The sequence below is a fragment of the Urocitellus parryii genome, chromosome 5, assembly GCF_045843805.1.
Source record: "Urocitellus parryii isolate mUroPar1 chromosome 5, mUroPar1.hap1, whole genome shotgun sequence".
Taxonomy (NCBI): Eukaryota; Metazoa; Chordata; class Mammalia; order Rodentia; family Sciuridae; genus Urocitellus; species Urocitellus parryii.
The window spans coordinates 161,255,829-161,282,171 of record NC_135535.1 but is presented as its reverse complement, the minus strand read 5'-3'; the positions used below and the strand labels follow the sequence as shown (position 1 = coordinate 161,282,171).

Here is a 26,343-nt window from a genome sequence, read left to right as displayed (position 1 = left end):
ACCACAATATACCTCCTCAGAGGTTTAGCCTTAGCCACAAGCATCCTGTATACACACTTACGCACACACGCATGCACGCACACACGTGCATCCCTAAAGATAAAGACTAAGGCCAGTTTCCAAAAGGTTTATCCTCTAATCTGAAGAAGACATACAAACCTACTCAGCTACTATAGGTAGTTGAAAGCATCACAAGCTTAGGACTAAAAGTCCTAAACTGAGTTCTAGCTTCCAAAAAAAAGTATCCCTCATATATCCCATTACCATTAATGTTGTAAAAACTCTTCCCTTGACCTTCATAGAAAAAAATGAAACCTGGTGCTCATACTCTGGACCTGACATAGGGTAAGGATAGCTGACTTTTATTAATCCCAAATGCAAAATTATCTACTTATTTGTTATTCAGCTCTCAAATTATAAAAAGTTAACTTTTCCTTCAATGTGAATACCATGCAAGGTTATATACCACAAATAGGGCTATTTAACCTACTTGAAATGACAAGTTCTTCCATCATTTATTTGGATAACATTTTTAGAAGTGACACTTGAAAAAGCAAGGCATACCAAATAGCACAGAAGATGTCAGGAACTCCCTACAGAATACATCCTCTTTATTTACCTCCTCCTGAGGGTCTGCCCACCCAGTTCAAACTCAAGGCAGATAATCTCTAAAGGTTTCTTGGCTCAAACAAGTTCCGATCTCATTGCCAATGTTCTGGGATTTATGTGGGTTTTTTTGCGGGGGGCGGGAGGGTTGTTCTTGTTTTTGTTAAATTTTTGAGACAATCTTGCTAAATTGATCTTGAACTTGACCAGGTTGGCCTTGAACTTGCAATCCTCCTGCCTTAGCTTCCTATTTTGCTGGGACTACAGGCCTATACCACCATACCCAGCCTGTGTCTATCCTCTTGAGTCTCTTACCTATCCTGGTCTCTTGGTTAGAATTAGTTTTCTAAATTCCTGCCATTTCATGCTCAAAACTTCTGCCTGAAATCTCTGATCTCCTAGTCCCCTTTTCCTGGTCTCAGTCCTTGTTTCTTTTTCTTTCTTTCTTTTTTTATTTTTTATTTATTTATTTATTTATTTATTTATTTATTTATTTAGTGTTTTATTTTTTGGTGGTGGTGGTACTGGGTATTGAACCCAAAGCCTTGCACATCCTATGCTAGGCAAGTGCTCTATCACTGAACTGCAGCTGGGAATACAGGCATGAGCCACTACAACTGGCTCAACCCTTGTTTGTGTATACATGATGCTAGTGGCTAAGGCTAAACTTATGAGGAGGTATATTATGGCCAATATTTTGCATTTGACTAGATTTTCAGCAGTAGTTTGATGTCATCTCTTAACATCTTCATTAGAGAAATTGCTATATTTACTTTTTAAAGGAGAAGTTTTTCCTAGCCGGCCTGAGCCATTTTATTGAAATAAATAACTGGTCTTTTGGCATCTCCTCCCAAACCATATATCATGCTCCCTCTGATTTAACTGACTGTTTAGTATAATTTTCTTGGCACTCAACCAAAGATTACTGACCATCTACTACATAACAAATTTTGGGATAGGTGCTGAAGATACCAAAGTAAATGAAACAATATCTGCATCTTAAGGAGATCACAGCCTAGTGGGGGAAAAAGAGCCAATAGATACTTGCAATATGGTATTCTATGTGCAAAAATAGAGCTAAACACTGATATTAATGGAGCAAAGGAAAAGGTAATTAACTCTCCAGGAAGTAAAGTATAATAAAGAGGGAAAAGGTAGAAAAAAAGAAGGGGTAGACAAAACAAAGACATAGAAAGGGCAGAATATTCAAGAAACTACAAGCAACTATGTATTTCTGGGGCATAAACTGAGAATTAAGGGTTTGTAGGAAATTGACATAGAAAGGATATTAAAAGCCAGATCAGAGAGCTCCGTTTTTATCCTATGTTGAAGATAAGTCTCACTGATGCATTTAACCAGGAGAACAGCAGGATCAGATTTGGTTTTGTTTTTAATTGGTGGGCTAGTGACAGATTCAAAGAAGACCAGTCAGAGTTATGCAGGCATGCAGGAAGTGAGGAATAAGCATCAGAATCAGAGCTGTGACAACACCAATGGAAAACAGAAAGGATTTAAGAAATATTTGTGAGATCAACTTAAGATGCCTGAGTTATTTATTGATATGAGAAGATGGGGAGAAGGAAAGTCCATGGTGACATGCAAATTACCAAGGGATAACAGAAGGTCAACATATGCTAAGGAACTAATGAAGCATCTAGCTGGAAAGGATGAGCAAATAGTTGGATCTACTAGTCCAAAAATCAAAGAAGGCTGGAACAAAAGAGTAGTAAATCCTCCTAGCCTGAGGATTGAACTGCCTAGTAATTGAGGCCAGAGAAAGAAAATAGGGGTCAGTAGCAAATAAGAGTAACACAAACCTTCATCTTTGGATTAGTTTGCATGACCCAAAAATCTCTTCTTTGCTGCCAGTACTATAAAGACTGAAAAACCAAATACTTGCTTTGCCAGATTCTTTTGCAGCTGAGGTAACCATGCAACAGAGTTCTAAACAAGGAGACATAAGTGAAGGTCTCCTGGAGGATTTCTGGGAAAGCCTTTACTTTCTTTCATTCAGCATTAACTGTGTGTCAGGTATTACACTAGGAACTGGCAATAAAGCAATGACAAAATGAAGTCTCTGCCCACGTGGAGCTTTCGTGCTAATTTGAGTGACACAGACAATAAAAATAAACTATATCAAATGTTGATAAATGCTATAGAGAAAAGTAAGATAAGGAGATAAAGAAATCCCTGGGATTGGAGTTGCTATTTTAGGTAGTAATCCAAAAATGATATTTCAATAGAAAACTGAAGAAAGTGAGTGAATAATAAAATCTGTGGGGAAAACAAGTGCAAAGTCCTCAAGATTAGAACATATACAAAAGAAGCTCTGTTCTCATAGAGAGGAATATGCAGGGGGAGAATAATAATACCAACATGAAGTCAGAAAAGTAGACAAGGAACCAGATTCAGTGGTGTGATGAAGCCATTTTTGCCAAATATGTAAAATATGCCTATCTCTTCCCAACTTTGCTTTCAATGACTTCATGTTAAAACAGCCATGCTGGGAGTATTTACATCATGAATTCTACAAATATTACAAGTCAGATTTTTTTGTTTTTCGTTTTACTGGAGAGTTGGTTTACCAGCACATCACTGGCCTTACTGTTCACTGTAAGGACTCTGATTTCACTTTGGGACAGGGAGAAACTACTGGAAGGTTTAGAGTAGAATAACGACATCAAATGATTTAAAATGCCTGTCCTGATTTCTGTGTTGAGAACAAAATGTCCTAATAAACAGTTGAAACTGGAGTACCCCAATTCTTTATATCTTCCTGCCTTGAACATGACACCTGGGGCAGTAAAAGTCATCACATACCCTAAGGAAAATACCAAGAAAACCATAAGAGATGCCAGTTTTCATGATTTTTAGCTTCTGAATCAAGCAAGGCCAGGGCTACCTACTTCCATGTTTCTTGTGATGTCACTAAACTCTCTGATGGTCAAGTCTTCTACTGTTTGCAATTAAAAACGTTCATAACTAATATACTTCATGGATTAAAAGATCCCCCTTCTACTCTTCCACCTACAACTTCCCAGCCACTGCTGCTTGTGTACCCTGTAACATTTTACCTTTACAAAGAGTTGCCCAACAGAAGAAATGGAAGCTCTTAGATACCTACCTCTTCCCTATTGGGTGCATCAGGAGGGGCAGTAGCCGCCACTGCCAATAGCTTGATGGGAGTTGTGGTATCACTGAAAACATCTGACACCTCCTGAGTCATAGCCTCCTGCATCCTGGCTTTCAGATCCTTAAAAAATAAAAATTTATTTTATTTTTTATTGTTTAAAAATGAAAATTTCCAGAAACATCCCCAAAGCATATATGTTAATGTCCTTATTTCACTAAAATATTCATTCTCTGAGTTTAATTCAATAAATATTTATTAATATCTGTGTACAAAACACTGAGCTAGCACAGGTCAAAATTATGAACTCTATCCTCTAAGAGATTAATGTTTAGTGAAACAGATAGGACCCCCAAGGAATTTTACTTTTTTTATTGGTGGGAGAGGAGGACTTACTGAGGATTAAAATTAAGGGGTGCTTTAACTGAGCTCCATCCTCAGTTCTTTTTAATTTTTTTTTATGTATTTAGTTGTAGATGGACATAACACCCTTCCTTATTTATTTATTTATTTACTTACTTACTTATTTAATGTGGTGCTGAGGATGAAACCCAGTGCCTCACACACGCCAGGCAAGCGCTCTAAAACTGAGCCATAACCCTAGCCCAGTTCTTTTTAATTTTGAGACAGGGTCTCACTAAATTGTTGAGGCTAGTCCCAAACTTGCCGTTCTCTGCCTCAGTCTCCTATAGCTGGGGTTACAGGCATGTGCCACTGCACCTAGCACTTTTGCTTCTTTTCTTGGTGGTCTTCTTGAAATGACACTGAAAATCATGGGGTTGAGCCCAAAAAGGTCTTGAGTTCTTGAAGACAGAATTCCTCACTGTTCCCACTGCTGGAGAGGCCTGATGATGACCATGGTAACTATCTGGTGGATGCAATGTTAAATTTCTAAGCAATTTATTATTTTAGGAAGTATTAAATCAAGAATGGGAAATTAAGAAATCTCAAAAACAAAGTATATATGTATAGATTTCTTAACATGAGTCTAAAAATCTCCATCACCCATTTTTCAAGGTAGGTGACAAATACTGACTGGTGATACTGGAGATGATTTTAGGTGTTATGTAGACAAATTATTTTAATAATTATGTATTTCTTTTTAAAATAGTAGGGAAAAAATACAACCAGCTCATCAAGCATAAGATTTCAGAATTATTACAAGGTTTTTTTTTTAATTTAAGTTTTAAAAAGAAGTCCATTTTAAGAAAATTGTTAAATAAATAAAAGTACAAGTGAAACATGAACAGAGCAAAATTCATAAAAGAGTTCATTGAGTGAAATTTGGAAAACAACTTAAGTCATTACACACACTGGTAAGCTTTTTCCTAATAATTAGCTCTAGATTTCCTTATATCTTTGGTCACACTCTTTGTTTTCCTAAACTCCAGAAATTATGTATTTTTTAATTATTTTCTCTCCCATCAATCATTTTTTAGTAATGATAAGCATAAAACGAGTAATGACATGTGCTCCTAAATTCTACCTTTAAGGAGTCTTGGAGCTGTGATGCAAGTGCTCTGGCCTGAGGACTTTCCCCTTCCCCTCTGGCAGCCAGGTCAGCCAGCTGAGCTGTCAACTGGTCCACACGGTCACACTTGGCAAGAAGATCTTGACGATAAGGCCCCATCATGACATTAGCCAGACGATGTCCTTCAGCCACAAGCCCCCGGATGGCAGCCTGACCTGGACCAAGAAGAAAACACTAAAACTCACATAGACCTAGAAAAGGTAACCACAATGGCATTCCAGTTGTTTGTTCTTTAAATAATATTTTGTAGAGTGATCGTTTCCAGACAAAAGAAAACATTTTGGAAATACAAAAAAGCATAAGTAAGAACAGATAAATTATGCTTTCTTCCAAAGGGGGGGGTTTGCAGAGGATTGAAGCCAGGCCTTCATACATGCTAAGTACAGGCTGTATGCCACTAAACCACATCACCAGCCCCTATATGTTAACTTTTATTCTTTTTTTTTCTTTCTTTCTTTTTGTGGTCTTCAAGATCCAACTTGGGGCCTTATACATGCTACATAAGGGCTTTATCACTGAGCTACACCCCAAGCCCAACTTTGATTCCCTGATTCTTTTCTTTAACCCAAGTGTTTTCTCACTGAACTAAATATCTTTTTAAAACATGATCTAGTAGTAGCAGATGTAGTTCACTGGTAGAGCCTTGCCTAGCATGTGCAAGGCCCTGGGTCTGAATCCCAGCACTGCAAACAGTAACAAACATAATCTAAAAATCTATGTACCATTTTATCATATTGACATACTTAGTATTAAACATTCAAACTATTAACAAATATTCTTGTTTAGACTCCTTAGAAAAAAGTTACTTCTTAGGAAAAATTCCTACAAATTGAATTGCTGAGTCAATAAATATGAACTTTTTAAAAGTTTTTGACATAATACCAAACCTAGAAAGTCTATACTAATTTATTCCTATATCTGTAAGATATGTGCCTGCCCAATTCCTTAGCCCCTTATTGACACTAGACATCACCAATTTAAAAATTTATCTGTTGATCCAACAAATATGGCAAATGGAGTAAATAGATCTTTCAGTTTTAGCAGACTTGCTATCACAAAATAAATTTATACAAAACCATTCTTAAAATATCCCCAAAGTCAAAATTTTAAGTTAAAAATTTTTCAGGTTGATTGTGTGATGAAAGAGACTTCAAACTAAAATAATGTTAAGTGCCTTTCACTATTTTCAAAAATTATATTTATCTGGATACTTGGCAAGGACTGTGAACACAGAAATACTATAAAATAGAAGTATACATAGAACTGATATTAATTCAAAGTTTCACTTTTGATATGAATATCTCTCCTGTGTGTGTGTGCACATGTGTGTGCATGTGCAAATGTGCACAAATGCATGTGTCCATTTTGGGGAAAAGAAGGGGGGTTATATTGGGGATTGGGGGCCTCTTATATGTTACACTATGTAACACTCTACCACTGAGCACTTTTTTGTTTTGTTTTGTTTGGGTTTTGAGATAGGGTCTCACTAAGTTACTGAGGCTGGCCTTGAATTTGTAATCCTCCTACCTCAGCCTCCCAAGTTGCTGGGATTACAGGTGGGCACCACCATTCCTTGCTGCCATGAGTATTCTTCTATTTGCATATATCAAAATCATTCTTTCTTTAATGCTTCTTTGCTAAACCATAGGGATTATATTGGCTATATTTGGAAATGGAATCACACTGAAAAATGCTTGACTCACCAATGACTGAAGAACCCTTTCAGCACCTTATTACAAATGTTACAAGACCCCTATCAACAACCTGCTTATTTGTGCTAAGGTCCTTACCGACTCCCCGGTCATCCACTGTAGGATTATCAATCCATCGCTGTGCTTGCTCGATTTTGCCCTCAAGGTGGACAGCTGCTTTGGCAGGTCTGCTGTTTGCCACAGCCCTGTTGGTTTTGGTCTGCAGGTTCTGAAGGGCCGTGGCCACCTGTTTGGCCAATGCTCGAGCCTCCGGGGAATCTCCTTTCCCCCTACAGAGAAAAGAACAGCCATTCTGTTAAAACAGACTGTTTACATTGAGATGACTTCGTTGCTAATGAAAATGGTAATGAGATGACAAATTGCTAATGATTATTATTAACTTTGGTTGAAAATAGTGGCTTATTTGGATCTTAAATAAGAAATTATTAATTTAAATTCAAAATTTTTGTCCTGGTTAAGGCATTAATTGTGAGTTTGAGTCAATTTAACCCAACCAAGTTCAATCATTTGGTTACCTGAGCTCAATCAAAAACCAGTAGGTTACCTGCATACTCAGTCTGCCAGTCCTGAAAACACTAGTTACTCGTGGAACTAGAAGTGCTTAGATAGCCATATTTGCTGATGTTGTAGTAGAAGCAGTAGTAATAGTAGTTGAAGTAGTTATAGTAGAACCAGCAATACTATCTTTTGAGTCCTAATCCTGCAAGGTTACTGTTGCAATCACATTTCTTTTATTATCTTATCCTCACCACAACTCTATAAGATAAATACCAATATTATTTTTTTAAAAAAAAGAGACACAAAGTTAAAAAACTTGTCCTACTTACTTTGATGGAGTCAGTCAGGGTTCAAACATGGCTCTCTGACTTTAGAGTGCTCACTATTAAAAGTATTATCTGTATTACCTTATGTCATTACTAATAATACCCAATGATTGAACTGAGTGGTTATTTAACTCAAAGACAACTAACCATTGTCAGTAAACCATTGACTCAATTGGTTCTCAAAGTATAGTATAAATAAAAGTCATCTGGAGGGCTGGGGATATTAGCTCATTGGTAGAGTGCTTACCTTGTATGCACTAAGGCCCTGGGTTCAATCCCCAGCACCTCCCAAAAAAGAGTCATCTGGGATCTAACTTTAAATACAGATAATGACTACCATCAAAAGAGATTCTGATTAAGTATGTCTGGTGATGGAGTCCACATTTTTAAACAACCTCAGATAATCCTTGGTCCATGCTGCAAAAACATCACATGGCCAACCTGTGGTAGGATCTGGAGCTAAAAATTTATTTTAAGTCTGGGCCATGGTAGGTCAAAGCCAGAAAAAGAACCTCCAAATAAATAAAGACAGCACCCAGAGTTCAGCAGACTTAGAAGACACGATAGAGCTTCCAGGATACTAAGAGGTAGAGGGAGGCGCTTTTAGTTATCTAAAAAAAGTCTAATAAGGTATAGCCACAGTTCAAGCTGTTAGATTCTATTAGATACCTTTATATATTTTCAATAATCATCCACTTTTTTACTTGAGCTAGTTCCTTGCAACCAAGGAACCTCAACAGAGTATCAACACAAAAATTAAAAGACAACCACAAAATTATGTCACAATGAGCAATAACTACCTATTAAAACCTACTCCAAAGATTTCAGATTCTTACCAAGAAAATATAAAGAATTTGATTAATTTTATATATCAAGGGCTGGATATATAGCTCAATAAAAGAGTGCTCACTATTAAAAGTACTATCTGCCTAGCATGTGTGAGGCCTTGAATTCAATTCCCAGCAACAAAAACCCAACATTTTTTACATATCAGACTACTCAGGCATAGAAAAGTAACCTTAAGACTAATCTCACCTGTAAAAATATTAACCCATCTGCTTAAAAGATACTTTTTAAGAGTTCCTTTATAATTTTAAGATTTTATAGCCTTCCCCATGACAAAACTAGACAAAGAAGTTATTTGCCATGTTCTGATCATGGCTACTCCTATGCCTGGTGGTTATGTATATGTATGTTATAAAAAGTGTAATAATGGCACAAGTGACCACACATGAAGATCTACTGTTACCACTCTACCATTAATTATCTCTTCATCACTCAGAAACATTAATGAGTGCCTACTATGTATATAGACTTGTATTAGCTCCCAAAATACAGTTTCTCCATTTGAGTATTCTAAAATCTAATAAATTATAAACAGTGGGCACAGTGGGCACAGTGGGCACAGTGATATGTACCTATAATTCCAGTGACTCAGATTGAGAGATGGGGCTGAGGCAGGAAGATAGCAAGATTGAGGCCAGCCTTAGTGAGACTTCTAATTTAGCAAGACTCAATATCAACTTAAAAACTAAAAAGGACTGGGCTGGGACTATAGCTCAGTGGCAGAGAATTTGCTTGGCATGCATGAGGCACTGGGTTCAATCCTCAGTACCATATAAAAATAAACAAATAAAATAAAAACATTGTGTCCATCTACAACTACAAAAAAAAAATTAAATACTATAAAAAGGACTAAAGATAGAGAACACCCCCGGGTTCAATCTCCAGTACAAAAAAAAAAAAAAAAAAAACAAAGTAACACATTATTTTAATGAATTAACATTGAACAAAAGACCTTTGTGAACATTATATTTTAAAATTGGTAAAATGCCATTTTTCCTGACACACAATCAAGATTTGGGGCATAAGACAATGGTGTTCAAATGACTGACCTTGATATATAATCAAATTTGAGCTGTTATTCAAGTTGGTCTCTGTCAACACAACCTCCTGCCTAAAGTATGTCTACAAACTTATTTTGTAGCACTAGGCAGGAGTTTGTTTTCTTAGCCAACACTATCCTTTCAGTCAACATAAAACTTCAAAGAACTCTAAAGTATCTCTCACTAGGGAAAAAAATTAGGCATTGTCTCATGGAAGGACAGAAAATGAAACATGCAGGTTAAATGAAAAGCAAAATATCCTCAGAGACTAGGGATGGAGGACTTAAGTAGAATAGAATTATTCTATGGCATTATACCCTTCATTACCATGTGTTGCAAACAGGAACAAATTTATCAGAACAAAGGAATGCCTCTTTTCCATATAATCAAAGTAAGTACACGAAAGCCTTTAAGAAAGGAATCTATGATAAGACTGGTGTTAAAGGAACAATCACCCAGAAAAAGATCTTTAATAATTGCTACCTAAGAAATAACACTGTTAAGAAAGGAAGAAAGTACTTTCTTATGATTCTCCCCTTCTCCACATATACACATAAACACATGGGGGTTTTATTCATAGCTAGCTAAAAAATTATTTTCCTCATATATCTGAGAAACATACATGTCATAAACATGATGTAGCAGGAATATCCTAGCTTAGAAATTAGAAAAACTTAACTTTAAAAAGGAGTTCTTGGGCTGGGGTTGTGGCTCAGTGGTAGAGCACTTGCCTAGCAAATTGAACTGGGTTCAATTCTCAGCACCACATTAATAAATATTTTTTTAAGGAGTTCTTAGCACACTAAAAATATTACTTTAAAAACTATGTGATCGGTAATAAATTAATAAGCCTCATGTCACAGATACAATAAAGGTAATATCTGATCTGGCCAATACTACAGTGGAGGAGTATCATACATGCATTTAACCTATGGGGATTCAACTTACATGTTCATAGGGGAAAAGGAATAGGAAAGAGAGAAAGATATTAAAGGACAATTAAAAGGGTTGAATACATACTGCCTTCGTAAATCTGCTAATTTAGAAGTCAGAGCAGATATTTCTCCAAGGGAACGAAGAATGTCATCTCTCTCTTTAGGATCATCACACAATTCTGCTATTTTCCGAGCTTCAGCCAAAGCCCCTCGGATCTGTTCTTCTCCTTCAGGTCCACCATTTGGATCTGCAAGCCAATTCTACAGACAGACAGAGAGAATACTGCAGTCTACTCATGAACCACATTTAATTAACCTTAACAAAGCCATCAGAAAAAAAAAATCTAAATCCCATAGCATACCAGTAATTGTTTTCTAGAGTGATAATTATTATTGTTTTATAGAGGTGTTTGGCTTCATTGTAAGATTGAATCAATCTCTCATCTTTTTTTTTTTCCTTTGGGAGCTGGAACTCAAACCCAAGGCCTTGTGCATGCTAAGTATGTGATTTACCTCTGAGCTATATCCCCAACCCCTCCTTCATCTTTTTAAAAACAACTTTGTTCCTATCTATTAGTATAAAATATCTTCATAAACCTTTATCTCATCCTTACTCAGAAACATTTAAGTTTATCAAACATTTGTTTGTGACATACTTGAAAATGATTTTATATAAGAGTAGATCTAGCATGTGTAAAGTACTGGGTTCAATTCTCAGTACAACATATAAATAAATAAATAAACAAACAAACAAATAAATAAATAAAAATAAAGGTGCATTGATAACTTAAAAATGAGTAGAATCAGAAAACTTTGACTCTTTACACTTCTATGACGAAATACAGTTGAGAATTCTGAGAAAAGGAACAGTTTCAATGTACTATAATCTATAATAGGAATTAGGATTCTCTTGGAAGTCAGAGTGCTCACTTTTAACTAGTCAAAATATTCAAAATGAAGACCTTCATTTCAAATTATAGATAAATATTAGTGTAAACTGTGATGGTAGGGGATGTGTTAACATTGGTAACTGCTGGGAACAAGTCAGTCAGTCATCACTTAGGAACACCCATTATCTACTCACACTAAATGATGAGAGGCGTAGAGAGAAAGAAAAGGAAGAAGGGGAAAGGAAGAGCTTGGGGATATTTGTGGAATGCTTCTCTTTCTCTTTTACTTCCCACCCCTCCTGAAAATCATTACATTTACCTGAGCAGCATCAATCTTCTTTGCTATGCTCTGCTTTGAGTTTGTCATGGCTTCCAACTTTCGAGCTGCATTCTCCACCTTTGCTGTGAGCACATCTAGACCTTGAGATACCTGCTGGGCTTTCTGCATGGCCACTGGTGAAGCTCCTTGACCTCTATTCAGACAAAGATACTGTCATTGCACCTTCTCAAATACTTAATAACAAAATATTCCTTAACACCACAGTACATGCCATTTTTGTTAGCATGCTTGTCTTTTTTCATTTTCCCCAGTAATCTAGGATAACACAAGAAAACAGAGCTAACCAAAGCAAGATACCCAAACCATCTTTCTCTTTTGCTTTTAAAAATACACATGAGCTTTATGGAACTGCATAACCACTTTGAAGTCAGGCCAGCAAATTTTGATAATCATTATTCGCCTCTAGGTAGTGATTATATAACCAAATCTAAACTTCAGTGGGAAAATGTACTGGGGATCTCATTGCTATGGAGGACTTTGTTACCATAGTAATGTGTGCTTTAGAAATAAGTAGCCATTGAATTGTCTTATTTATGGGCGAGAATACACTGAGAAGGCAATACATACAGAGTAATTGAAAACGCATCACAATGACAAATTTAATCTGTTTGAATCCTAATTTTTGGTGCCTCAGGGACTTCATGATGTTTAACCTCCTTTGGCTTCAGTTTTTTTTTCTTATAAAATAAAACTAATATAAAATGAAAGAAAGCAATAATTCAGTACTTGCCCTGCTTACTTAACAGAGTATCAAGCATCAAGATAATATACTTGAAAACACTTTGACAACAAAGCAATATAAATATCACAATATACTATTATGACTGAATTATCATTTGTGTAACAAACCTAATGACCTAATGATGATCTTAATTACCTTAATCCATTTGTAGACAAAACTAGTTAGAACTGAGCAGGGAAGTACATGGTGACAAGTATATCATTTTCCTATAAAGTTCCTAAAGAACCATTTTCACTATTTTCCTCTCTCAGAAATGGAATGGTATTACTACAAACAAATAATGTGTTTGCAGAAACTTGTTCTCCTTTGTACATGTCTTTCTTTCTTTCTTTCTTTCTTCTTCTTCTTTTTTTTTTTTTGCGGGTTCAATCCCTAGTACCACAATCTAAGCACTCTACCACTGAGCTACATCCCCAGCCCTGAAACTTATTTTCCTTAACAGACTTTCCCAGTCATAAAGGAAGATTTGCCGTCTTTTTACAAGTTCAGATTTTTTTAATTAACCCAGTTTGGTTAGCTCAGTCATAGGAATGGCAACTTTATCATTCAGTAGAATGGCATGGTTCATCCTAATCTGAACTTCTAACTTTAGAATGAATTCTAAAACATCTTTGCTTCCCTTAATAATAATATGCACCTATCATTGAATTATCTACCCTCTTTAAAAAAATACATCTGTTTTTCATCTATACCAATACTTGAAGTAATAAACTCCATAAATTCATTGCCAGGTATATAAAAGGTATACACACACACACTCTCTCTCTCCATTTTCGTGTACTTGAAGACTTCCTTTACCTTCCAGAAGAATGAAGACTTAGGAAACATAATATTTATGATTTAATTTGCTATTTCCCCCTTCAAATTTAGTAATTCATGATGAGGAATCTTTAGCATGTGAATACAACTGCAAAAAAAAAGTAAAAATAAGTATAGGCTACATTAAAAATAAAAAGTTTGCCAAGTGTGGTGGCTCACACTTGTAATTTCACTGACTTGGGAGGCTGAGACAGAGGATTCCAAATTCGAGGACGGCCTCAGCAATTTAGCAAGGTTCTAAGCAACTTAGCAAGACTCTGTCACAAAATAAAAATGAAAAAGTCTGGGGATGTGGCTCCGTGGTTAAAATGCCCCTGGATTCCAGTGCCAAAAAAAAAAAAAAAAAGTTAATTAAGGAAGACATTCGAGGCCAGCCTCAGCAACTTAGACCCTCAGCAACTTAGACCCTCAGCAACTTAGCAAGGTCCTATTTCAAATTTAAAAATTAAAAAGGGCTGAGAATATAGCTCATGGAAAAGCACTCTTGCTCCTGGTTTAAAAAAAAAAAACTCATTAAGTCCCATGAGGATAAAATTATATTCTTACAATCTAGAAACTCTTCATGACCAGAAGAATATCAATGGTGGAAAAAAAAAGGTCACTGTGTTTCAGTCATTAAAATGATAAATAGTTGAGTAGTTATGTTTAAGAAAGAACAACAGGAAGATAGCTTTCCAATCTTTCCTCATGAAAGGATACTGTAGGCTCCACTGTGAAACAGGCCCAAAGCCACTCATCACTGTTCTAGCCTTTTTGCTTTAAAGACTAATAGTTGATCCCATACAATTACCTCATTCTCTTGCTCATATTCATCTCTCTAAACACATACAATTGTGTATTTGAGAATTCCAAGTGAAAACTGTCTACCACACTGTGAAAAGGCTGTAAACAAAAGAGCCAGAAATGAGAAATTAAAAGAGCCAAGAATCTTGTCAAATTGCATTGGCATTTCTCTGAATAGGAACAAAACTTCTTTTTGTCCCTTCAGCAAAGTTAGTGCCATGCTCATGACAAGGGAGACTGCTTCTCAGCAGGAGAAAGGCTCCCTGAACTCAATGAGATCACATTTATTTAAGCTGTTTCTTCTCCTTGTCAAGATAGGGACACAATCTGAAGGCCCCAAGCTTCCAGGACGATGGTCAATCCACGAATCCCTGGAAACCATAGGAAACATTGAATGGGAATGTTCATTGGCATCTTTTTAGGTAGGGATAAATGCTTTCATCAGATTATAAAAAGTGATCTTGGTCCAAAAAAGATTAAGAACTACTCCTTTAAGGGACTGGGGTTGTGGCTCGGTGATAGAGCGCTCGCCTAGCACGTGCGAGGCCCTGGGTTTAATCCTCAGCACTACATAAAAATAATAAAGATATTGTTGTGTCCAACTAAAAAATAAATATTTTTAAAAAAGAATCACTCCTTTTTAGATGTGTATTCTTCAGGGTGACTACTTTGAAATCAAGTATAATGGAGCCCCTTTGTATGTGAATGATTTTATGAGGTTTCACAACATTCTCAAAGCAAAATTAATTTTCATGTACACTAGTGTCTTGGAACACTTCTACTTTCTAAAAGCCCATAGCATAAAATTCCATAAAAATGAGGAACTTTTTGAACTTTAGTAATTACGTCGAAGAATTCCAAATAAATCTATATCATACTGATTTGTCTCAACAATAAATTATACATTTATTTGAGTTATGAGGGGGAAAATTCCAAAAGTCAAGACTTACTGAGGGTAAAAGGTAGTTAAAAAAATTAAAAACCAAAAACTAGTGCGGAAATACAAACTCATAAAGAACCCAGAAATAGCTGGGCATGGTGACACACCAGTAATCCTAGGGATTTGGGAGGCTCTGGCAGGAGGATTGCAAGCGTGAGACCAGCCTCAACTTAGCAAGGCCTTAAGCAGTTCAGCAAGATCCTGTCTCAAAATGAAAAATAAAATGGGCGACTAGGGTTGTGGATTAGTAGTAGAGTGCTTGCCTAGCATGTGTGAGGCACTGGGTTTGATCCTCAGCACTACATAAAAGTAAGTAAATAGTTATTGTGTCCATTTATAACTAAAAATTTTTAAATTTTTAAAAATAAATAAATAAACAAATAGGGCTGGGGATGTAGCTCAGTGGTAAAGCACTCCTGGGTTCAATTCCTAGAACCCACTCTGCCAAAAAGAAAAAAAGAGCCCAGAAATTACCAGCTTAAAGGATGATCTATTTGATTTCTAAAATGATGTGAAATAATTTCAATGTTTTCACTCTTTATATTTCTTTCTACCCATCTTTCTTAATATATACCTAAACAAGCCAGACTTCAACAATGCCCCTTATTTTTCAAAAATCTATGGCTACAAACTAAAAATCCAATTTCTAATTTATTTCAATTATAGAATAAGTTACAACTTTATTAGGTATACACTTGCATATATTAAAAGTTTAGAAAAAGGAAAGTTCACCTCAATTTCAGAAAAACTAATATAATGAAATATCTGTTTTATCTACTAGCCAAAGATAACTCAGTAAAACTGGCACAGACTTGCTTTCTGTGTGAATTACTTACTACAAGTCTGTTAAGAGCAGAAAAACTTTACCTAGCTCGGAGGTCAGCCACTTGATCAGTCATCTGCCCTAGCATTTTGCAGGTTCCCAGGATCTCCCTGCGTTCCTTGCCTGCACAAAGTTCACCAACTTTTCCAGCTTCATCTAAGATCTGCCTGATGGCCTGTTCACCAGCATCCCCTAAAATAAAAAGATAGTTAATACCTGCATTGTAGACCCATTAAACATTTAGAGAGGATACTTTACACATCATTTCATTCCTGAAGGAATAGATGATTTTAAATGACAAGTGAACAGAAGACAATCCATCTGATAGCTAATAGCCAAGCAATGCCCTTACAGCTGAGGTTTCAACCACAGATACTGCCAAAATAGATACTTAGAACCATATCCATTTGGAGATACTAAGCAGCTTGTGGTAATAATGTGGATGATGAAAATAGGCCGTCCTAATTTAATAGTACTTAGCACCTCCAAACTCCATTAAGCTTTTCGCTCATTCGAATGTTAATCTAAAACTGAATAAATATTAAATTAGAGAGTACACAAAGCCAAACTCAATAACATACTTGGATCTTATCTTTATATAGTCAACTTCACTTTCCAATTTTTATTGACATTACTATTTAATCTACTTAATTAAGTACTCTGTTGACATAAATGGAAGTTTACCCAATGGGAATTAGCAGAGAAGAGCTTTTATTCAAAATAATTACCTTTCCAATTTGGGGAATGGGTGAAAAAATAATTTTGCAAAGAATGCCCAGTTTTGCTTTGTTTATTCCTCCACAGTAAGAGGTGATATGGCTTATGCCCTTCATTCTTTTAAGGTCCAATAACGCTTCCACTAGTTAAAACTATCAGAAGATGTGCTATGTTCCAAATGTTATAGTAGTAATCTCAGGATTGCAAAATTCTGAAGGATTTATTCTATTCTTTTATTTGCTTCAATTTTAGATTTTTATTCTATGTATCAGAAAAGCAAAACTAAAGGGTTACCTGGGGAGGCACTGGGGTCACGGAGCCAACCTTTGGCCTGGTTCAGTTTGGAGTCTATGGAGGCCAATGCTCTCTTCATGGCTTCAGTGTCCTTTTGAAGAGAAATCCCACAATTATTTTCTTTGCAATCACTGAGGTACCATAAAACAAAGGAGTAGTTACAGCACTAACATACAAAAGCTAAGGTAGTCCTACAATGGTCTTAATAATCTCATCACAACACAATTCTTACTGCTATTAAAATGCAGCATCTTGCATGCAAATCTTCAGTTAATTCTATTCTGTTTCCTTGTGTCTATTGCTAAAACTGTGAAAACTGGTAAAATTGCTCAAGCCAAAAGATGTTTAATGTCTTCAACAGAAAAAAGCTCTGTTGTCACATGCCTCATTATCAGCCTTTCTACTAGTCAACATCCATCTACTGCAGCCTTGCCAGAGCCCTCCCCGCTTCAGGGAAGCCTCATTAGTGTGTGGTGCCACAAATCACAATTCTTTTACATCTTGTTTTGAAATATACGCCCAAACTGGATGATGTTTCACTTTAATTAATCTGAAAAACTTGGAATTACTGGTTGGAAAAAGATATTTTAAAAGTTAATGTAGCAGTTTTGTTTTAATTCTCAAAAAAAAAACATTTAAAGTTATACAAGAAAAAAATTTTTTGCAGCTCTTCCTTACTACATCTCATCCTTACTTTCTTTATAATCCCTAATCTGGAACAAGAGGCAACATATAATAAATGGGTCTTGATTGTTTACAAACAGGATTCATGATGATAAGCATAAAATCTCCCAGGATACAGCTGGGAGACAACATATTAATTCCTCTAAAAATGTGAGTATTCATAAAATTTGTTTGAACAGAGAAAAATGCAGAGAACAGCACAACAAATACCCATGTACACATTCTCAGAATTGATAGGCTGGCCACCTCTTCAGGATCTATTTAACATCTCAAAAGAAAGTCTATCTCATTCTTGCTCCAAGGAATTGACTACAATGGAGTCAATCCATCAAAGCACAGAGTTAACCTCTAAAATTCTAGCCAATGTCCTATTATCCTAACTTTTCTCTATTTCTAATCCTAAAGAACTGAGGTTCTTAGTGGTGTTATACCAAGAATTTTCCACAAGGGGGCATGAGGAGCACTCCCACTTTCAATGTAAAGGAGACCAGCCCTAGCACAAATAAAAAGCACTGGGTGCATTCATAATCAGGCTTAAAGTTAGCAGCCTGACCCCAGGTTTTTCAAAGTCCCTATTCAAATGATGGGGCTCCCAATGTTAGGATTCCCTCCTTCCCCATCTAAACAGATAGACTGTTCTGTTCTAACCTTATTTCTCAGCCACAGCACCAAAAAAGAGGTTAACTAAATTACTAAAAAAAGGACGTAAAATATTTTTATTATCAAGTTATATGAGATTATGGTAGCTATCCATAAAATGTAGCATTGTGAGATTTGAAAATCCATTTGTAACTAGTACAAATAGACAAGTTGTATTTCTGAGTGCTTTGATTTTAAGTGGTTTAAATATCTGTTCTTCTCTTTCACCTTGTTTTATATTAATTTGTACAGCAAACCTTGCCTCCAAAAGTAATGCAACACTTAATTCCAAATTAGCAAGACCCAAAACAATATCTTCTTAAAAGAAAATCTCAGGTAACTCCTAACCTCAGGGAGACAGATAGCCTTCAGGGTTTAACACAAGTTATTAGGTATAATACACAAATTATTTAGGTACAGATTAAAACACAAACACACATGTACACAAGCTCTTACTTAGAAAGTATGTGAACACTCTGGAGAGGAGAAATTGTGTCAATGTAAAAATATTTAATTTAAAACCTGTTAATAGCATTTCCTTAACACATTTTCATTTTCAGTGAGAAAACCAATAGATACCAAGTATTACATTTCAAAACCTAAATTCAAAAGGGAGGGAAAGCCCTCCATGTTAGATGTTGTTTTTGCCACTTTCCCCCTCAATTATTTCAATGAATCTCAAATTTAAATATAATTTGATTTTACAAATTAAGAAACAGGGAATCACTCGGGTTTGTTGGGCTTGGTCTTGTTTTGCTATAGTCCTGGGAATCAAAGCCAGAGCCTTAAGCATGCTAGGCAAGCACTCTACCACTAAGCTACAGCCCCAATCCTTGTTTTATTTTGCAACAAGGTGTCACTAAGTTGCCCGGGCCAGCCTTGAACCCACCATCCTCTTGCCTTATCCTCCCAAGCAGCAGGGATTACAGATGTATCCCACCATACCCAGCCATCTCTGGCTTGTTCACTCCAGATTTCATTCTTTTATTTCAGATAAAACTTGATAATTTTTTTCTTTTACCAAAGAGAGTTGCCAATGATGTCATTAAGCTTCTACAACAGTCGCAAATCTCTTTTTTCAACTTTGGCTTTGGTTGATACTGACCAGAAAATAAAATGTAGACATCAAATTCATAATCCTCACTAACATAAATAGCTGCTTTTATCCTCCAATGCTCCAAAATGATTTGAAACACAATGGAAAAATAAGCTTTGCTCTATTCAGCATCCTCAAAAATCATTTCTTTTTTCTCCCCAATAAAGCTCAAAAGGCTTCTATATACTACCAAAAAAAAAAAAAAAAAGAATATGATTCTCAGGAATTGAGTAATTTACTCCTGAATAGTAGATCTGACACCACCAAGAAGTTAAAATTAAGAGATACTCTTTTTCCCTAAATAAAAACAAGGGAAATTTTGAAATTAAGCCACATTTTACAACTGGGAATTTCAACTAGTTAGCAGGTTTTTCTTTGCTCTTGTTTTTGTTTTCCTTCTGTGCTGGGGATTAAATATCCCAAGCCTTTTTTTATTTTTTACTTTTGAGACAGGGTCCCAGTAAATTGATGAGAGTCTTGATAAATTGCCCTTGAATTTACAATCTTCTTGCCTCAATCTCCTCAGTAGCCTCTGCACCTGACAGTTACCAGTTTTTAATAATGAATTTTAGACCATTTTGGAGGTTTAAAACTTATCATTGAAAAGGCCACATTAAATTCTTTCTGGAAGGTTATAAACAATAATTTAAACACAATGCAGTGCAATGTCGCATCTATTAAAAACAAGAGTGTTTATGGGAACAAATATTTTGGTCTCCTAAGAATCTCATATTTCTTTTGCAGGACAGATGAAACTGATAAAATTCTGTCATAAGAAATATAAGTATACTAACTTTAGGATATAATATAAACAAATTCACCAAACACTAAGCATTAGAACTCAATTTGCAGATATATTTATAAAAGATAAAAATAATTATAATCTTGTGGTTAACCATAATATGTGCCCCGAGCACTTTGTTAAACTCTGTCACATAAGTCTAAGTACCCAGAGTACAATCTGAGTATGAAATAGAAGGAAAAAAATACAACAATCTTTTGAGAATTCTTCTCTATAAAAATTCAAATTTAGGAAAAAAGTCTCCACCAATCTTCTGTTTTTTATTTGTTTGTTTTGTTTGTTGTTTTTTCAAAGAGTGAGAGTAAAAAAAGACCAGATCTAGTCATGCAGCTAGCAGGTAGTATTCTGCCCTCCTCTATAACCCCTTTTATTATAAAAATCTTATCAGATCAAGTTTTAAATGAAAAAATGCAGCCTTGGCACTGTCCCCCACAAACCAAAAGATGGAAGGTCATCCTAAGAGAATACTGATTTACATGATTTTCCAGGAACTGAAACACTCCTAAAATTCAATATATGTTTAGGCCTCAAAAATACCTGTGAATAATACTGAGATCCTCTATACAGGATCAAGAAGAGCTATCATTAGGAAAGTGATGTCCTGCAATCCCAGGAATTTAAAATTGGAAATTTTAAATATGGGGAATAAGGACCTCTCTATATCACTCCCCAAGCTGCTTTTCCCTTCTTCCACTAACACCTCCCTTCCCACCGCATTCCATTTCTGATAACATTTTCACTATCATAACTTATCTAGTCCTGAGACTTCAGACAAGTTATCTTCTCTGGACCTTGGTTTCTCATTTCTCATCTCTACGAATACCTTCCCAGCTCTAAAAATCTAGGCCACCTATGAGCACACAACCAGATGAATCAGCTAGCTGAAGATAACAGATCAGAAAGGAAACAAACTCCTTTGACATTTTGGGGGATTTTCTCCTTATTGGGGGAGGGGAAAGAATAACACATCATAAATACCTGAATTAACTATTTATCCTGAACAGAAAAATCTTTCATTCTATTAGCTGCTAAAACAAAACACTAAAACACTCTTTAAAAGTTCATATACAACCTCTTTTTAAAAATAATCAAATAGGGGCAGGGGCTGTAGCTCAGTGGTACAGCATTTGCCTAGCATGTGTGAGGCACTGGGTTCAATCCTCAGTACCACATAAAAATAAATAAAATAAAGGCATTTTAAAAAAGTTGTATCTGTTTAAAGAAAAGGAAAAATAAAATAAAATCCTTAAATCTCAATGGTTTGCAGTAAGGGATAGTATTACAGGATGGCATGTTCTAACCAATATTTCCTTCTTTGGTAAAGTATATGCAGGACCTCTGAGTCAGTCACTACTTTTACTCATCACCAGTTTAGGACCACAGTGGGAGGAAACTCCCCACAACTCATTTTGAATAACCATATTTAATGACTCAAGTTATCTTAGCAGTGAAATGCTTTTCAAATTTTTGTCTCATTTTTTCTTAATTTCCAACATGCAACAAAATACAAGTACTATTAATACAAAAAAATAATATTGAGTATTAAATTTATAAAGAGTAGTATTAGAATTATGTTTAACTTAAATTATTTTGGCTCATAATGTATTCCTAAGAAAAAATATTAACTTGACTTTCAATGATCACTATGATTGTTGATTTAAGAAAGGGACACTTTTTATTTTTAAAAGAAATAGTGTTTAAAGTCAAAGATCCTTTTAAATTTGTAAATTTGCAATTTGAATATAGGTATAAAATGTCAAATAGCCATTGCATTGCCTCTTCAAAACCTGAACTTAATTGGCAAGACACACTTTTTATCAAGAATTCATTCCACTTACTTTCTTCCCCCATTTTTCTAGAGGAACCATCACTTTCCAGAAGAATACTGCACCAATGGGGAAGCATGAAACAAGTATGGTAAGACAAAGTTAATTATATATTAGTAGGGCCAAGAGGAGGCGAAAGACACTGTATGCATTGAACAGAATGGGAACTCAGTGATAACAGACACAAGGTCTGATTAATTCACTGCTTACAGTTGAGCAATGAAAGATGCATAACCCTAATAAACAGAAAAACAGCCCAAATCCTAGTTACCAATGTCAGTTTTAAGGTAATTTTTTTGCTAAATATTCTTGTAACTAATAAAAATTATTTTTTAGGGAGTGAGCAGAGGTAAGAGTGGATGGGGACAGGGTTGGGAGGAAGAGTTGTCTTGTATCTCTTTTTACAGTATTTTTATTTTTTTGAACCAGTTAAATGTAAAACAAAAGTAAACAGGTTTAAAAATTTCTTGTTCATTCTGATGTCATGTATTTGAGCTTCTTTTTGCTTGAACTCACTGATTTTACTTTCTTTCACTCCTGATAAAGTTAGTTTTGCAGCATCCTAGCCAACTTACTTTCTCCTAGATGAACATAAAACTGGGACAGCTTTAAGAGCACACATGGTGAGGAACAGGTCTATTCCTTATATATCCTCCCAAGTCCTGAAAAACTCAATGGAAGTTGTTTTATTTTGTTAAAGATGTAGCACTGGATCACAGTACAAAATAAAGCTGAGCACTTATTCACTTACTCACATTAGCACTTATTCACTAAATGATGAATGACTTTCCTCTCAAAAATAGAGAAACATTAAAATTAAATGCCTGTTCCTCCTTACTACTTTCTCATCCACTAAAAGCAAAGGAAAGAGATTAGGGGAACATGAATTCAGAAAATTATGGCTGATTCACAGCTTAGACAGTTCACATAGTAAGCCATGGACTGAAGTTAGGAAAACCACTAGGTATACATAGTTTGCTTCTTTTGTCCTTTGGATTTTGACAAATCAAAGGATTACTACGCAGGACAGGTGCCTCATCTAAGCTATCTATCCTACTCATTTTCATTTTGACTTAAAAGTTCCAATTACACAACTCCAAAAGCAAAATTTCAGAGCCCGTCAAGAAGACTGGTGGGAGATGGCATCAGCTGGAAGTATCCTTTCCTTAGAGCAGGGTCTACATACAGGTAACTCAAAGGTTACCCAGCTACCTGGGGAAAACTGCTTCACATGAAGTCAGTGGGAATGACCAGGCAAAATAAGTCCTAAGGATCCTACTGAAAACAGATTTAAAAAAGCACCTACCAAATACAGAAATCCTGATGGCCCATAGTAATGTGTTTCCTTTTGTTTCTCCCCAAAGAAATAGCTCAATATGAGCAGAGTCAAACAGTATGTGCAGCACAGCCAGAGTCCCATATTAAATCACATTCTAACGCATAGTCAAGCACAGTGTTACACACCGGCATACAGAATAAGGCACAGCACACAGCACAAGAAAACCCCACGGACATGCTTTTTCTGTTTTTAAGCAAAAAAGAAACTAAAGGGCAAGAGAAAGCTTACCTTCTAAACGTGAGAAAAAGAATAAAACAAACAAGAGAACAACAACAAAAAAGATGCATAAAGAAGTCACAACAGGGAAGTAAAAGTCAAGTATGCAAAAGCAAAATTAAATCAATATCAAAGATTTAAAATGATTTTACCATGTAAATTTAAAATATAATCTTAGAACCAGTTGAAGAACTGCACATCAATGAGAAAATGCCTGTTAAACAAATCCATAGTTGAAGTAAACTAATGTAATATCCATTGTTAAATTACCTTTCTGGGTAAAAGAGAAAGGGCTGGTGGTTTTTTAGGTCCCTGCTTTGACCCTACCTTTTACGTGTCCTGGAGGAAAAACATATATATCTCTACTAAACAACCAACAAAAGTCTAACTGTAAAATCCCCTCTTTAGTCAGCTACCAGCCTGCTAGGTGACCCTGGAAACATTTGGGTCTAGATCCTAGAGAAAGCAGTATATTCCCCAAACTGCCTGCATCTTGGGCTCTTAAGTATAAACACAAATGTCTCTGCTCTTCCAGATGTGGAAGCTTTGTTCATAGTCATTACATAGGAAAAAGTGGACCAGAGTGGCAGTAACACAAAACCACTGCTGACAGACTCTAAAAGGACTCCACCAATCCCGTTAAGCCCAAGAAGAGATTCTAGACAGGGTGAAAGGGACTTCACAAACTAACTGACAAATGTAAAGACAAATATTTTAAATTAAATTTCCTTAGAGAAAAGGGAATAATGAAGAGACACATGTACAAATGCTAAGATGTTCCTCTGTATATTCCTCTGAATCAAAGGTTGGGTAAAGGAAATTTTTCCATAAAGTTTAAAATTATAGGCATATTCTGTGTCTTTCTTAGTCACCTGGCTACAATCACCCACATACAAGGAAGAGATCCCACCCAGGAGACTAACATTCCTCATCAGCCAACCTGAAAGAAAGGCTACCCACCTCAGCCTTCAACCAATATTCATTCCACATGACTGTTTATTTATTCTACCTTGGAACAAAGAAATTTGCAAAGGTAGCAAGTAACCCATGAAACAAAAGTAAAGAAGAAATTACATTCACAATACCTAAGTACTCTTATGCTATACACAATTACAAGATAAAATCTGCAACAGGTAACAATCAAAATCACCTAGGAAGGGAGAATTCAGGATTTTGCTTATTTCTCCTCCAATAACACTTACTTTGCTGGCCCAGGCATCTTCATCCCAAGAAGTGAGTTGTAATACACGGATGATCTCATTAATTTCAGCACTCATCTTTTCTACAGTAAAATTGCGATTTTTCAAAGCTTCTTCTATTCCTTGGTTTTTTGAATTTTTAGTTGTTACAAAAATCTTCATAGCTATAAAAATAAACAAAAGATCAGCAATTAAATCTTGTTGTGTGACAATATTCATACAAGATGTTCTACACTTTGAACACATATTCTGAATTTCTAAAGTCTTAGAAATATACAAAAACAAACACTACAAATCTGCCAATAAAGTTCCAATATTACAACTTTCATTGCAAAGAAATCTAAAGGTACAAAACATCACCACTACATGATTAGGGAACTAATTAACATGCATATACTGATGAGTTATAATCATAAAATATCTAATATTCTTAATATCCTTCTAAATAAGCTATTATCCTGTACCCTAAAACTGGTTCCACCCACTGCAAACCTAATGGGATAAGATGAAAACCATCAATAATACTATGGAGTATCCTGCTGCCTCCAATCTCAATAGAAGACCCCAAAGAATCAATTTATCTTCCGGGACTTCTCTCACTATGGAGCAGGGTAAAATAGAAGTAAAATAGAAAAAATTAAGAATGATATTTTCCCAGAAGTAAAATAGAAAAAATTAAGAATGATAATAAGGAGCATTAGAGAAAGAATATCTTCCCATCAAATTATTAAAAATTTCATAAGCAAAGATTAATTAACACTTTATTGAGTTACCCAGATTAGAAAGAAACCATCTTCCAATGCACATAGAACACATGGCCTCAAAACATATTCCTAGAGCTAGGGCGATCACTCAGTGGTAGAGTACTTGGGTCACAGAGGCAAGGCCCTAGATTCAATCCTTCCCCAAGTCCCCTCCTTTTGTCTGTGTGTGTATGTGTGGTACTGGGGTTTGAACACAGGACCTTGCTCATACTAAGCACATACTCTACCACTGAGCTACATCCCCAACCCTCCTGGATTCAATCCCTAGCAAAATATGCATGCTCACACAACACAAATCACCACCACCACCACCCCACAAATACTTTCCACATAGATCCTATCTACAAATTTTTGTTTTGTAGTGCATGTAAGAGCATTTTGAACTCTTACATTCATATCTCCTTTTTTAGCTTCTATCTAAACCATCAGAGCAGGTAACTAGGGTCACAGTGATATGCCTCATAACATTTTAAAAATGAAGCTGACCTCTTAGAGCTAAACTAAGTAACTAACAATCAGATTAAGATAATTATGTAAACCAAGCATGGCTGGACACAGTGGTACACCCATGTAATCCCAGTCACTCTGGAGCCTGAAGCAGGAGAATCATGAGTTCAAAGCCAGCCTCAGAAACTTAGCAAGGCCCTAAGCAACTCAGTGAGACCCTGTCTCTAAATTTTTTTTAAAAAGGGGGTGGGGAGTGGGTGGGCTGGGGTTGTGCCTCAGTGGTTAAGTGCTCTGGGTTCAATCCCTGATACCAAAAAATAAATAAATAAAAGAAGGACTGGCACATACTAAACACTCAG

The 26,343-nt window shown here is 35.8% G+C and overlaps 1 protein-coding gene across 4 annotated transcripts in view; it reads right to left on the bottom strand.

The window, feature by feature from the left end:
* Window positions 1–26,343, bottom strand: part of Vcl (vinculin) — a 111,366-nt gene that overhangs the window by 18,385 nt on the left and 66,638 nt on the right. For 2 of the 4 annotated variants that reach the window (XM_026390281.2, XM_026390283.2), the window contains exons 6-13: window positions 24,777–24,937; window positions 16,973–17,063; window positions 16,006–16,153; window positions 11,834–11,987; window positions 10,710–10,885; window positions 7,058–7,248; window positions 5,223–5,422; window positions 3,731–3,859 (exon numbers count right to left, since the gene is read on the bottom strand). In XM_026390281.2, coding sequence (XP_026246066.1) covers window positions 3,731–3,859; window positions 5,223–5,422; window positions 7,058–7,248; window positions 10,710–10,885; window positions 11,834–11,987; window positions 16,006–16,153; window positions 16,973–17,063; window positions 24,777–24,937 — 1,250 coding nt within the window. Of the gene's footprint in view, window positions 1–3,730; window positions 3,860–5,222; window positions 5,423–7,057; window positions 7,249–10,709; window positions 10,886–11,833; window positions 11,988–16,005; window positions 16,154–16,972; window positions 17,069–24,776; window positions 24,938–26,343 lie in introns of all 4 variants that reach the window. The other 2 variants (XM_077798443.1, XM_077798444.1) reach the window with 1 other exon arrangement.